At 53.4% G+C, this 13433-nt stretch overlaps 1 protein-coding gene across 2 annotated transcripts; it reads left to right on the top strand.

The window, feature by feature from the left end:
* Positions 1 to 7425: 7425 nt before the first annotated feature.
* DERL3 (derlin 3) lies at positions 7426 to 12549 on the top strand. Of its 2 annotated transcripts, none has more exons than XM_086761761.1 (7): positions 7426 to 7578; positions 7691 to 7756; positions 8397 to 8470; positions 8984 to 9077; positions 10609 to 10804; positions 11194 to 11355; positions 11921 to 12131. In XM_086761761.1, the coding sequence occupies exons 1-6, from the start codon at positions 7486 to 7488 to the stop codon at positions 11340 to 11342; spliced, it is 672 nt and encodes a 223-aa protein (XP_086617887.1). In that variant the 5' UTR covers positions 7426 to 7485; the 3' UTR covers positions 11343 to 11355; positions 11921 to 12131. The 2 variants fall into 2 exon arrangements, with proteins under 2 accessions (XP_086617887.1, XP_086617885.1); XM_086761759.1 differs by having other exon boundaries at positions 7428 to 7578; positions 11265 to 11355; positions 11921 to 12549.
* Positions 12550 to 13433: the final 884 nt, after the last annotated feature.

Here is a 13433-nt window from a genome sequence, read left to right as displayed (position 1 = left end):
TAAACCTGTTTCGCATCACGGAAGGATTCTCTTATGAGTGTGTAAGTGGAATGTGGTGCTGCATCAGCTGCAGCCACTAAGTGGCAGGAGAAGTACAAAATTTCCTGGATCAGGCTCTGAATCCAACATGCCAGCAGTTTGCTGCCTGTGGCATGTGGCAGGGGTCAGGGGACTACTTCTAACAGCTTCCCAAACCGTAACTTGTTCACTGGGGAAACAGGCGTAACTACGTGACCGTACAACTTAACAGCCACTGGTGTTAGTTTAAGCAGCATGTCAAGAACAGTAATGCGTTCAAAAAGGCCTGCTGCGTATTCTGAATGAGACCAAGTTTGGGTAGATCTCTTCCAGAAGAAAAACACATAGTCTATAGTAAGCAAGAGCTTTCTCTGTTTCCTAGCATCTTACAAGCAGAGACCACCTAGCACAGGTCTTTGTCCCCTCTGGCGATGGCATACAGGAGCTTCAGCCTGCCGCTACCAGGTGGAGTGTCCCTGGTTGCTCTAGTCACTGAGGTGTGTCGTGGGAGCTGCTGAGGTAGATGGGGATTATTCAATTTCCAGCTCCTTAGGCAGAGCCCAGCATGTCAAAGCATGTCTCTAGATGGATAAGAGGCAAAGGAATGCAGCTCTCCCAGGCAGTCTGGTCTCCACCCGTTCCCAGGGCCTGAGCACCATGAATCTGATCGATCTGTCTCATTTCTGTTGCAGTCAAAAATAGAAATAGATCTTTCTGCAATGTCCTGGTCAAGGACTGCCTGGTTACACCATTGCATCGTCTTATTTTTCCAAGGCAAATATGTGGACATTTTTCTATTTAACAGAAGATGAAGGCAGTATTCGTCACAGTCCAAAGGAAATCCTAGAGGCACTGGACACCAATGCACAAGGGCAGAATGAGAGAAAACTCGTTCCTGGTGCTTTTATGTGGTGGTTAAACCGGAGAGCTTGCAAGCTGTGCAATGAAGTGAAGCAAGTGCTTATGGCTGTTTCTGGTCAGAGAAGGGAAACTGCAGGTGAGCTTATGACAGCTCCGAGAGATGGGTGAAGTAGGGAAATGCTGTGGGCTGTGGCACAGGCTGTTGACAAGCCTCCCTGTTCCAGAAGAGGCATAAATTGCCTGCTGCTATGGCTAGATCTGCGTGTGCCGCTGGCTAGCTGGAAGTGGGAGTTCCTGGAGGTTGTTCTCTGTCTTTTCAAGTAGCAGACACCTTGCTGAGGAGTGGATGGACAGATTTTCTTTTCTCCTACATAGCATCTCTATGACTTGTGCTTTGGTGCTGACAAGTGTTCACATTGACTGTTTCGAACTGCCTTCCTGCTGTACCTTAAAAAAACCAACATTCCAAATGTTCAGTCCTTAGGATAAGGTCTCACAATTTCAGAGTCACAGCTGGTGTAGGTGAGAAATCTCAAGTCTCAGGGTCTGTCACCAGAGTGTAACCACCGCACTGCAGTTACTCAGCGTCCTGGCTTTGGGAGCCTTCACATAAACCTGGCAGGTTTCCAGCACCACCATGGAGACCCACCACCTTCCTCCCTCACTGAACTTAAACCTGTCATAATCAAGGTGAAATGTGATGCCATGAGCATGGGAGTGTACTTGGAGAATGTGATGGCAGTCTCCCCCTGTAATTATCTGACTACAGGAGTAAGCAGTAATCCTACCATTAGGAAACACCAACACATGCTCTTTGATCTGCCGTGTACTGAGAGGCTTTAGAGTGTTTTCACCCCAGGACCTTCTGGACCAACTGCAATTACACTGCAAGAGGAGAAAAGGGGCTTCATTTCCATCTGTGAGGCTTGGATCTACAGGATGAATTCTGCCTACACTACACTGTAAATCACAGGAGAGATTTGGAGCTGGTCCCTGGCTGGTTGCTGGCTATCTCCCAAGTTCCAGCCTGGCTATTTCTGTAAACTCTTCTTTCTTTCCTCACAGTGAAATACAAAATACCTCTGTCCGCTTGTCCTGACTCTTGCAGGACTTGCTCAGAAAACAGAACATCATCTACAAACAAGCAGCATTCTCAAAAAGAGCCAGTAGGCCTGCTCTTTTTATGGTGAAAGCAGTGTTTATGGAACTTAGCTGTTAAAACGGATTTTCTTTGTAGGAAAGGAGTGCCCTGCTGTGACACCATTATTCTGTTCATTAATGTTCCTTAGAAAAAAACCCACAATTTATGTAAGTTCAAGACACTGTATAAGATCTTCAGGAAATGGGCTTCATTGCAGAGGTTTCTCAGGGCAGAGACCCAATGCTGACAGAGCCCCAATGCTGACAGAGCTTCTGCAAGCACACAGAGTCACTGGGATGCTTTCCAGCCCAGCGGAGATACATGGGAGCTGAGTCCTCTGAGGACACGAGGGCTGATACAGCCAAGGGATCTAGCTGCTTTTCCTTGCCAGCTAGGATTTGGGGATGTCAGAAGAATGACTCTATGTTCTGTCCTCCTGATAAGCAATAGTGCTTCTCTGGGAAAACTGAGAAAGCCCAAAATCCTAAAAATAATTGAAATACCCTTCTCTCAGTCCATTGTGAGCTGTAGGTCATGCTGTGGCTGAACTATTCCCTTTCCTTCCTTCTTTGTGTCAGACACTGATGCACGCAGTTAGTTGAAACTGGGTGACCTGAAGGCCAGAGAGAACAAACTGTTTGGTGGAACAAAATCTGTTCCTGCGTGCAGGAGAAGAGCACTTAGACTGCCAAATGGCAGTGAATGTGGCTGCATGTTCCCATCAGCGGAGAGGAAGATACGTGCAGCAGTGCTGGAGTGTCAGACTCATCCTGATTTCCTATTTAACGCTGACTTCAGATAGAGCTTTTTGTTAGTGCTGTCCCCTGGCTTATGGAGAGGCCCCTGGGCAGGACACAGCCCTGCCTCTGGTGAAAACCAAAGTACAAACACGTCTGACTCCTTGTAGGGGCCTTCAACAGCCGACAGCACGCGCGTTTGTTTGTGCTGCTGTCGTGCAGCTGAACATAGACCTCTCTTTGTAAGAAACAAGCATCGCTGATTTGGCCACAGTGCTTAGGAAATGGATGTTACAAAATAAAGGCCCTTGAAGGAGATTCCCCACTGACAGCTGTGGGAGGCGACCTGTGGTGTAGAGGACAGATCACAAGGCAGAAGAATTTAACAAGAATGATAAAGCACTGGAAAAAAACAAAAGAGACAGACATTTTCCTGCTTGATGTCTTCAACTCATGGTCAGGAGCTGTTTTGGAAGAAGTGCTTTATTTGGATATGTGATGAGGCTCTGCTCAAGGAGATTTAGGTGAGATCTTCTTTCTCATGATGTGCCAGATGCAAAGCTATGTAAAAAACACAGGAAATAAAAATAACTTAAACTTTGGTTTAGAACAAACCCTGTGCAAACCACATGTCCCTGGAGGGCTGAGCTCTAAGTGCTAACTTTAGTTTCTTTCTAACGAACAAATAAAAAACCCCATCCAATTCTGTATGATTTCTCCTGACTTTAGCCGTCACACTGTAGAGTTACCTGATTTGGGAGAGGAAATCCTTCAATGAAGGAGAAAGAATTTGTATATGGCCATTAAACATTTCCAGTGCCTCGAATAGTTGTGATTACGCAGCCTATCTATGCACAGCGGCTTCATGGAGCCTTGTTTCTAAAACTGGAACAAAAACTCTTGGCGATCACTCTGTGGTGGATCTGGAGCTCTTGGCACCTGTTGTCCGTGCCACTGAGGACTGTGTCTGAGAGCTGAAATAACCTTCCAGTAAGGTTCCTCTGGCTCACCCAGGGCGGAGCTCAGTGCTGCTCTTTCTGAATGTGTTTCTAGCGCCAGCACATCAGCCATGCAGTGACCTCTTGTACAGCGGGGCTGACAGGGATCTCAGGCGTGGCGTGTCCTGAGGGGCACCAGGGTGGGTGAGACCTTGTGCAGAGCTTGCACAGCCTCACATCCTGGTGGGGGAGTCTCAGAGCAGGCAGTGAGTGGGTATCTCTGATTTCAAATTAAGAAAAGAATTGGGGCTCTACTGCAGAGGGATGGAGCTTTACTGCAGCCAAGGGGCTTGGGGGTAAGTGGCCAGGGAATTAATTCTCTCCAGTGTTTGCCCTCTAGCCCAGCTTTAGGAGGTGCCTGTGTGTCATCAGGCCAGGTATGACTTGTCACAGTAGGGCATATCACAAAATGTCATCCGAAATTACAATGGTGTTAAAGAGGAGAGGACACATGTCACCGGCTGGCTGGTGCGTGGCTGGGGGTTGGTTTCCTGCCCCATCAGCTGCTGACGGGGGTCAGCACCCCTGACGAGGGTGCCAAGGCTCGTTAAGGCCTGTGCTGACATGGCGCACGGCTCCTTTCATCCTGCGACCCCAGAGAGTGCTGTGCTGGGCAAAATGGGAGCTGCCGCCTTTAAACGAAGCATCTGCTTATTCTTGAAACAATTAGTGAGGGCAGTTAGATCTTGAACTCGTTACTGAGCCCAAAACAATTACGATAAAAACAAGTTCCAGATGGGCTCAGAAGGAATTGTTTTTGTCTTTACTAAATTAGAATGGATTCCATGTCTTCAAGTTCCTCTGGAATTTATGGACAGGAAACATGAATTACACACAATAATTTACAACAAACACAAGAGATGAACGCTGCAACAGCCCATTTATCTTTGCTCATGTGCCTTCTTGAGGTTTATGTGCTGTTCAACTCATGGGGAGAGTTAATAGCTTTTCTCTTTGTTTTCTAACTCTTTGCTGTTTGGGTTTGCAGAAACTGAGGCAGGAAGCTGTTGGGTTTCTGTTGCGGGGTTAACCTTACCCGCAACCCAGGCAAATGCTTGCGTGTTCCTTAAAATCACCCCAGAAATGGGGAAAACAAAACCAAATGTAACAGGGGGGTCCAAGCGCCATCTGTCACTGTCTATGTGCAAAACCATTCCTCTTCAGGAAATATATGTATTTTTAAGTCAAAGGCCAAATGAATCCACAGCAGCGAGTGTGCGACACACGCCAGTTCTTCTTTTCCAGTAATATTTTCTTGGGAGTTGGTTTGTGGGTTGTAAATGGTTGCAGTACACCAGGTTACTATCACTAAGCTGCAGCTCCAAGAGCCCCCAGGCTGAGACCTTTCCCAAAGCTCCTCCAAAATGCACTGAGGTCTGGGCATTAGACAAATTTTTATGGAAGCTCTGAATTTCTTGTATCTTGAGTTTTGAAACCAATGCTGCACATTGACATGAATTCAACGGCTTCCAAAAGGAAAGGGAGCCCAGCAGACGGCAGGCAGCAGTGGCACCGTGCTCAGACCTGTGCCACACCGGCTTTGGGTGCCCGGGCAAGGGGAGGACGACAGGACAAGGCAGGAGGAAATCAGCAAAGAAACTCCTCAGCAGTGTTTCTCTTTTGGCAGGCCCTTAAACCTTCCTGCAGCTGAGATAAAGAGTTCGGGTTTGCTTTTTTTGGGCTTTCAGTTAGATTCCATGACGTCATAGAATGTGGCACGTTGGCATCACTGCAGAGGGGTGTAATGCGAACTGCGCTGTGCGGCTCGGCTGGTGTGAAGCTGTGGAAGGACATAACTCCCAAACCCCATAAAACGTGACAAGAATTGTAGTAACGACTAAAGCTGCCCCTGCGCTTACTGTCGTGCGTGCAGTCAGCTTGGCCGAGCTCTGAAGGGAGTGAGACCACGGGCAGAAAGCAGCCTGGGAACTGGGAGCGTCACTGGGATTTGCTTGGCCTCTTCCAGTGCGGGATGGTGAGCTTCCCAATCCATGTCACGGCTTCTCCCCCTTCCCCCGTGAATCTTAGAAAAGAAAGCCTTAAGGAGAAGCCTGGACAAATAGAGTTCTCCATTTCTGGGTGGCAAACAAGGGAAAAGGAGAAAAATGAGAAACTGATGACTTTTATTTAGATTTCACAGTGTCTGATTTGTACATAGTCCTCCGCAGGGAGCAAGTGGCACCGATCACCTGGATTCTCATCTCCGTGGAGCTGGTGGCACTGAGCTCCAGGGTGGTGACCTCCTCCCAGCAGAGAGGCTCCTGCTGTTCATCTGCAGCCTCGGTTCAGCCAAGGAAGGGGCAGCAATCACACTGCCTCAACGCAGCTTCTGCCTGGCATGGCCAGCCTCCCGCCGCCGGGCGGGCCGGGCAGGGCCGGGCCGGGCAGGGCAGGGCAGGGCCGGGCCGGGCAGGGTAGGACAGGGCAGGGCCGGGCAGGGCCGGGCCGGGCCGGGCAGGGCAGGGCCGGGCAGGGCCGGGCCGGGCGGGCAGGGCAGGGTCGGGCAGGGCCGGGCAGGGCAGGGCCGGGCAGGGCCGGGCCGGGCGGGCAGGGCAGGGTCGGGCAGGGCCGGGCAGGGCCGGGCAGGGCCGGGCAGGGCAGGGCCGGGCAGGGCAGGGCAGGGCAGGGCCGGGCAGGGCAGGGCCGGGCAGGGCAGGGCAGGGCAGGGCCGGGCAGGGCCGGGCGGGCAGGGCAGGGCAGGGCAGGGCAGGGCCGGGCAGGGCCGGGCAGGGCAGGGCAGGGCAGGGCCGGGCAGGGCCGGGCGGGCAGGGCAGGGCAGGGCAGGGCCGGGCCGGGCCGGGCAGGGCAGGGCCGGGCAGGGCCGGGCCGGGCAGGGCAGGGCAGGGTCGGGCAGGGCCGGGCAGGGCAGGGCAGGGCCGGGCAGGGCAGGGCAGGGCAGGGCCGGGCAGGGCAGGGCAGGGCAGGGCAGGGCCGGGCAGGGCAGGGCCGGGCAGGGCAGGGCAGGGCAGGGCCGGGCAGGGCCGGGCAGGGCAGGGCAGGGCCGGGCAGGGCAGGGCAGGGCAGGGCCGGGCAGGGCAGGGCAGGGCAGGGCAGGGCCGGGCAGGGCAGGGCAGGGCAGGGCAGGGCCGGGCAGGGCCGGGCAGGGCAGGGCAGGGCAGGGCAGGGCCGGGCAGGGCAGGGCAGGGCAGGGCCGAGCAGGGCAGGGCCGGGCAGGGCAGGGCCGGGCAGGGCAGGGCAGGGCAGGGCAGGGCCGGGCAGGGCAGGGCAGGGCAGGGCCGAGCAGGGCAGGGCCGGGCAGGGCAGGGCCGGGCAGGGCAGGAGCGGGCAGGGCCGGGAGCGGGCCGCACAGCGCCACGTGCAGCGAGCGCACTCCGCTCTCCACGCCAGCCCCCGTGTTTCACCCTTCCCTCCCGCTGATTGGCCATCTCCTGGGAGGCACGTGATCCGCTTTTTCGCTTCCCTGCCTTCCCTCAACCTTCTGTCACTGGGATTGCCCGCTGCCATTGGCTACGGAGGCTCGCCCCGCCTCCAGGGGCGGCACCCTACGGGCTTTTCCCCCCCCTCCTGCCCCGTCACCTGCTGCGGCGGGTCCATTCCGGGTTGGCGGCGGGTGGAGGCAGAGGGCATGAGGCGCACTCCGATTGGCCAGCTCGAGCCGCTTGTCGCGTCGGGATTGGCCGAGCGCCGCCGCGGGGGCGTGTCCCCCGCGGCGGCGCGTTGGGGGGCTGTTAAAGGGCCCGCGGCGCGGCCGGGCGCGGTGCCGTGCACCATGGCCTACCAGGGCTTCGCGCAGGAGTACCTGGGCATGCCGGCCGTGACGCGGGCCTACACCACCGCCTGCGTGCTCACCACCGCCGCCGTGGTGAGGCCGCGAGGGGTCCCGGCGGGGGGAGGCGGGGGTCCCCTAGGAGGGGCGGGGGTGCTGGGGCTGGTTGAGGGCAGCGGGTGGCAGCGGCTCTGCCTGTCTCCCACAGCAGCTGGAGTTCATCACCCCCTTCCAGCTCTACTTCAACCCCGACCTCATCTTCAGGAAGTTCCAGGTGAGGCCTTGCCCGGGCTTCGGGGCCGCTCTCGCCTTCTCCCAGCGAGGGGCGGGTGTGACAGGCTGGGCCCCGGGTTCCCGCTCCCCGGGGCGGTCAGGGAGTGCAGTGCGATCCCAAGCCGCTTCTTGCCCGCTACTGCAGCCTCCCCTGGCTGGCAGGAGCTGGGGTGCCAGCATGGTGTCCTCTCTTGTCACAGATGCCTGGATGGGGATAGCTTCTTCCAGCCTTTTCCTGCCACACACCATCTTGGCACTTGGTTTTTTTTTTTTCTTTACTCAAAACCTGTTTCTTCCTTTTCTATGACGCTGAGATGTTTGGCCAACTGATGTTGGGCTAGGTGGGGAAGGATTTATTGTAGAGAGGTTCTTAGGGTGAACAGGGATTTACATTGCCTCTGGGTGCTGACTTGTGACTGTTCCAGGAAAGTAGGGAAATCTTCCCCGCACCTGGAAGGGCAAGATGCTCTGATGTGGGCAATGGAGGGAGGTCCCATGAGAAGGTGGTGCAGGTGCCTGGTGTCCTGGGGTAGTTCTGAGCAGATGGGTGCATGACCAGGTGTCCCCAGTGGATAGGGTGGTGGGCTGCTGTACATGTGATGGGGAGAGACCTGTCTGTCCACCTCCTCTCTCTTTTTCAGATATGGAGGCTGATCACCAACTTCCTCTTTTTTGGGCCCCTGGGATTCAGTTTCTTTTTCAACATGATATTTCTGTATCCTTTGGTCTCAGTAAAGTGCTCTGCTCTCTTTTTGGCTTAGACGCGATTCCCCCCGTCCATCTTCCTTCTCAGGCTGACTTGTCTTGGCAGCAGTCTATGTCTGTGGACTCTTGGCTCTTTTGGTCTGAAATGAAGCCATTCCCCAGGCAACTGTAGCCTGTGGCCATCTCCTGCACTTCCTTCTCTGCTTGGCTTGCTGCAGGGTAGACCCTTCCAAAAGGCTGAAGAAGCTGGCAGGGCTGCTGCAGCTCACACTGGAGAGCAGTGCCCATTCCTGGGGTGAGCTCTGGCTGGAGCACAGGAGACGCCTCTTTCTTTCCCAGGGGTCAGTGGCACGAGGTGAAGTTTCCACTGTTCTGCTCTGGGGCTTGGACACCTGGCTGACAGCTTCCTGTGATGAAATAGCTTGCAGCTGGCTTATTCCCTGTAAAGTCATGCTGCAGGGACACAGGGTGGCCAGCTGTTAATTTCCTATACTGCAACCCCTCCCGTCTCTCCTGCCCTCAGGTACAGGTACTGCCGCATGCTAGAAGAAGGCTCCTTCCGTGGAAGGACGGCTGACTTTGTCTTCATGTTCCTCTTTGGCGGGTTTCTCATGACAGTATCCTTTTGAGTTGGTTGAGGCTCTTTGTTGTCTTCTGAGATGCTGTGGAGAGCGTGGAGCTTGTCTGCTCTGTATCCTGGCTGTGTTGTTGTCTGTAGCAGGTAGGTGTTTGCTGTGCAGGATGGCTGGCTGGCTGGTGAACTTTCTTGGTTCTGTGGGGCACAGAGCCTCGTTGTGCCCCAGGCACGTGCCCTGAGGCCTGGGAGGCTCTGCTGAGCATGCAGGGTTCTTAGGTGATGGAGGGACAACTTCTGGCTGTATGACAGCTTATGCTCCTTGTCTTGTCCACCCCTGTCTCCTCCTGTGCCTCCCCTAGGATGCTTAGAGCGGAAGTGAAATACAGAAGCTGCCTGTACTTGTGTTGGCATCTGTGGAAGTGCTGATGCTCCTGGCAAGAGGATGGACTGCCTGATCCCAGAAGAGGAGGTGTGGCAGTGCGCTCGGGAAGCTCAGCCTGAAGCTCAGCCCCTTGTTATGCTCTGAGAAACCATCCTGCTGCAGCAGGGCGATGGTGTCTGAGCTGTGGTGGGTGGAGCACACTGGAGTGCTGCTATGATTGCCGTGAGGCTGGCTCAGAAAACCGAGCTGCAGCTGAAGGGAAGAGCACAGCCATAAGCACAAGGAGAGGAGTGCCCACGTACCGTCTGCTGTCGGCACACCGGGCAGTGTGAGGCCAGCACTTTGTCCTTGCAACCTGTCAGTGACTGGAGATACTGTCACACATCTTCTTAAGTTCTTTTATTGTAGGACAAAATAGTCCGGATGGGGAGAAATATCTCACTCCAAAGCACAAAACCTTTTCTGAATGTCTTGCCAGTGGCTTACGCAGGCAGCGCAGAGCACTGCTCTCCTCATGATGTGCTGCATGACGCTGTGTGAACTCTCGTGGCTGTTGGCTGTCCTCGGGTGTCTTGCTAGGCAGTGTCCAGGAGTCCACATGCTCGGCCGTAGGTAGATTTGGGGTTCAGCTGCAACAGGGGCAGGAGATTTTTGTGTGTGTGTGTGTGGTTTTTTTTGGTGTTTTTTTTGTTTGTTTGTTTGTTTTTGCCTCCAGCTCCCTCTTTGTGTCATAGAGAAGAGGGCTGTGAATGGCAAGAGTCATCTTGCTGTTGAAATTCTTCTGTATGAGGCAAATACTGGATGGGACATGTGGCACATGTTAAAAACTAGCTTACAATGCTGTAAAAGTGCGAAGGCCCTTCTCTGAAGGTCACTTTTGATGGTCACTTTGTAGAGGTGACTACAGTAGCCCCGTGGTCTTTGGCTGTAGAAAGTAGCTTAAGGAGTGAGCAATCTGCACATGCCACTGCAGAGTGTGTTGTTCTGAGGTGGCAGGGAGGGAAACGCGCGGTGCAGCTGAGGATTGGTAAGTCTCTGCCAGCCCAGGAAAGGTTTGGTGGCACGGGCAATGTCCTGCGCACTGTGATCAGCTGCCTGTAGTTCTGGGTTCCTAGTCAGAAGGCACCCTGTGCTGCCTGGAGGTGGTGCACAGGGTGGGTAGGTTTTTCCTTGACTCAGTAGTTCCTAGCTATTTGGACTCTTTGCCAGCCTGTTTTTCCTGGGCCAGGCTTTCACCATCATGCTGGTGTACGTGTGGAGTCGCAGGAACCCTTATATCCGCATGAACTTCTTCGGGCTGCTTAACTTCCAGGCTCCCTTCTTGCCCTGGGTCCTGATGGGATTCTCTCTGCTCCTGGGCAACTCCATTATCATCGACTTACTGGGTAAGTCAGAGCTGGTGCGTGCTGGGAATTTTCTCGAGTCTCATAGACACTACTGGGACACCAGTACTGTCTCTTGGTTTCATTTTTAAGATGCTGCATTTCCTAAAGTGAGCTAGCTGAGGTCGCTGGGTGGCCAGCCTTGTGGCTGAGCTCTTGCTTGTGACCCGCATTTTGCTGAATTCCCCAGGGGCAGGAGTTGGGAATGGTGAGCTTTGCCAGACGCTTGTGCTGTGCCTGCTGCTGCCTTCAGGCTGGCAGGCTCCCTGCCTGCTGCTGCGCCGGTCACAGCAAACAGCCTGGCCCTCTGGCACTGTGGCACGGGTGGCTCTGGTGGGAGCTGGGGTGTGCGTACGCAACTGAGGGATTCTTGGAGCTTCATCCTACTTCAGCTCCCAGCAGCTCTGGTTCGGCTGACAAAGGAGTCACAGCTGGGCCCGACCTTGGTGACGTCTCTCCCCAGGGATTGCAGTGGGTCACATCTATTATTTCTTGGAAGATGTTTTCCCCAACCAGCCTGGAGGAAAGAAGTTGTTGTTAACCCCTGGCTTCCTGTAAGTAAAGCTGTTCTTCCTGGGCTTTGCTGTGTCGCTTCCCAGCCTGGGTCACTTTCATAGCAAACTGTGGTCTGTGACAGCGTGGGGTGACCACAGGATGCAATTGCATGCTGATAGCACCTCAGCTCGACAGTTTGTGCCTCTGCTGCAGAAAGCTCTGGCACTTTGCACATTATATACGTATGTATTCAGGCTCCATAAAGCAACAGCTGGTACCTTAAGCTTTGCTAGTTGAACTGGAGCATTCTTACTGCGTGTGGAAATGCTAGATGTAGGTAGGATTTTTTTCTCGCGTACTTCTGTAGTTTAAGAAAGCAAAATATGCGCTGCTTCATGCTGAGGATGAAAGCCGACCTAGAGATCGAGGAAGCAGGTACTGTCACCGCTACATGCTGAGTTGAGCAAAATAACAGTTAGTGCTGGTGCAATAGGCGGGTGGTTGTAGCATACAGCCAAGCCCTGTGAAGGGCTAGGATGTTCCTAGGAAGGCTGGGGGTTTTATTTGTCCTCGGCTCACTTTCGTAACCGGCCTGCTTGGTGGGATGGTCTTGTCCCTTGCCAGGAAGATGGTATTTGACACACCTGAAGAGGATCCCAATTATAACCCTCTCCCTGAGGATCATCCAGAAAACCAACCTAGAGACCAAGACCAGAACCAGCAGCAGCATCCACAGTAACACAGGGGACTCCTTCATGTGGCTGGATTCCTCTCCTTCAGCTGGACTTACGCTGTGGCCGAGATCCTACTGGAATAACACCAGTTGACATTCCAATGTGTAGTGTTTCACTGTTTGTATGGGTAAGCCATCGTCCTCTTGTACCAAGTGGTTCCACAGGGCTTTGCACGTAAGAACTGATGAAAGCTTTCAGAGGCGTTCTAGGAACAGGGGCTGGAAGGTGTGATGGCCCCTCGGTTACCCAGTGGGGAATAAGTATCAAACGGGGTGTTACACCAGTTACTCCTCTTGCTGGTAATTACTTCCTGTGTGCCAGGTCACTCGTGCCCTCTGTACAAAGACCAATGCTCTTGGCTCTCACTGTTGTGAGACCTCTTCGTGGGCTTTCAATGAAGTAGTACTCCCTACTCTACCGTGGTAGAATGCAGCTCAGCCTCTTCCTTTTTTTTTTTTTTTTTTTTTTTTTTTGGTTGGTGTTTCCAAAGAGTCTTTACATTAAAGTCTTTATTTTTCAGTTGTGTGTCTCTTTCTGCAAGGGGCAGAGGCAGCAATTCACCAGTACTCATCAAGACTTTGCTCAAAACTGCCAGGCTGCTTGCTTGGGCTTTTTTTTTTTTTTTTTTTTTTTTTTGGTGGGCAAAGGAAGGTTCAGGCTAGCTAGAAGATGCCCTCCCCTCTTCTGTCAGCAGGACTGCAGAGCACAGGAAGGGCAGGGGGGGAAGATCTAGTTGGAGAAGGGGATGCCTGGGAAAGAACAGGGGACAGAGCTGGACACTTGATCCAGGCTGTGACTGAAAGCAGCAGTAATACACTAGTAATAAAGGCTGTCTGCACATGCAGTGTAATTCCACTCTTGTTGAATTTTTTAGTTCTGAAACTTAAACTTCTGAGTTTCAGGGGAAAACTAAACAAGCTAGTCCCTCCCATGGACAGCTGTACTAAACGGTTGGATCATTCTCACTAATGCAGTACATGTGTGCTTGTACCAGACCTCGAAGCCTTCAGAGTACATCTGCAAACACTCTGCCTTAGGGTAGCTCACTTGGTAATGTTGCTGCCAGCTTAGCTAACAAGCTTGCAAACCACCACTAAAACTAAGTGTGAGTAACCAGCATCCCATGGAGAATGATATAGAAGCCTTGTAGCAAAGGAAGATTGAACCACAGCCCCCACTCCCACCTCCTTTGGGGAAAAACACCTTGTTATGCAAAATCAGACTAAACCCATTACGGAAGCTGCAGTCCTCGTGTCCGTACCATGCTGTGAACGTTAGGATTAGATGACCACAAGCATGGCAGCAATTCAGAGCTAGCACCACAGATGCTAGTTTAAGGCTATGGCAGTTTCATGCTTGTTTTGGTCTGCTTGCAGAAGTACCTTACTGTAACAAAGAGAGGC

The sequence above is a fragment of the Chlamydotis macqueenii genome, chromosome 17, assembly GCF_036417535.1.
Source record: "Chlamydotis macqueenii isolate bChlMac1 chromosome 17, bChlMac1.mat, whole genome shotgun sequence".
Classification (NCBI taxonomy): domain Eukaryota; kingdom Metazoa; phylum Chordata; class Aves; order Otidiformes; family Otididae; genus Chlamydotis; species Chlamydotis macqueenii.
This window is presented reverse-complemented; position numbering and strand designations above follow the sequence as displayed.

Coding starts and splice junctions, on each gene's coding strand:
- DERL3 (XM_086761759.1), top strand. CDS start 7,486: ATGGCCTACCAGGGCTTCGCGCAGGAGTACCTGGGCATGCCGGCCGTG. Junction 8,471..8,983: donor TTTTTCAACATGATATTTCT/GTATCCTTTGGT, acceptor TCCTGCCCTCAG/GTACAGGTACTGCCGCATGC. Junction 11,356..11,920: donor TTGTTAACCCCTGGCTTCCT/GTAAGTAAAGCT, acceptor GTCCCTTGCCAG/GAAGATGGTATTTGACACAC.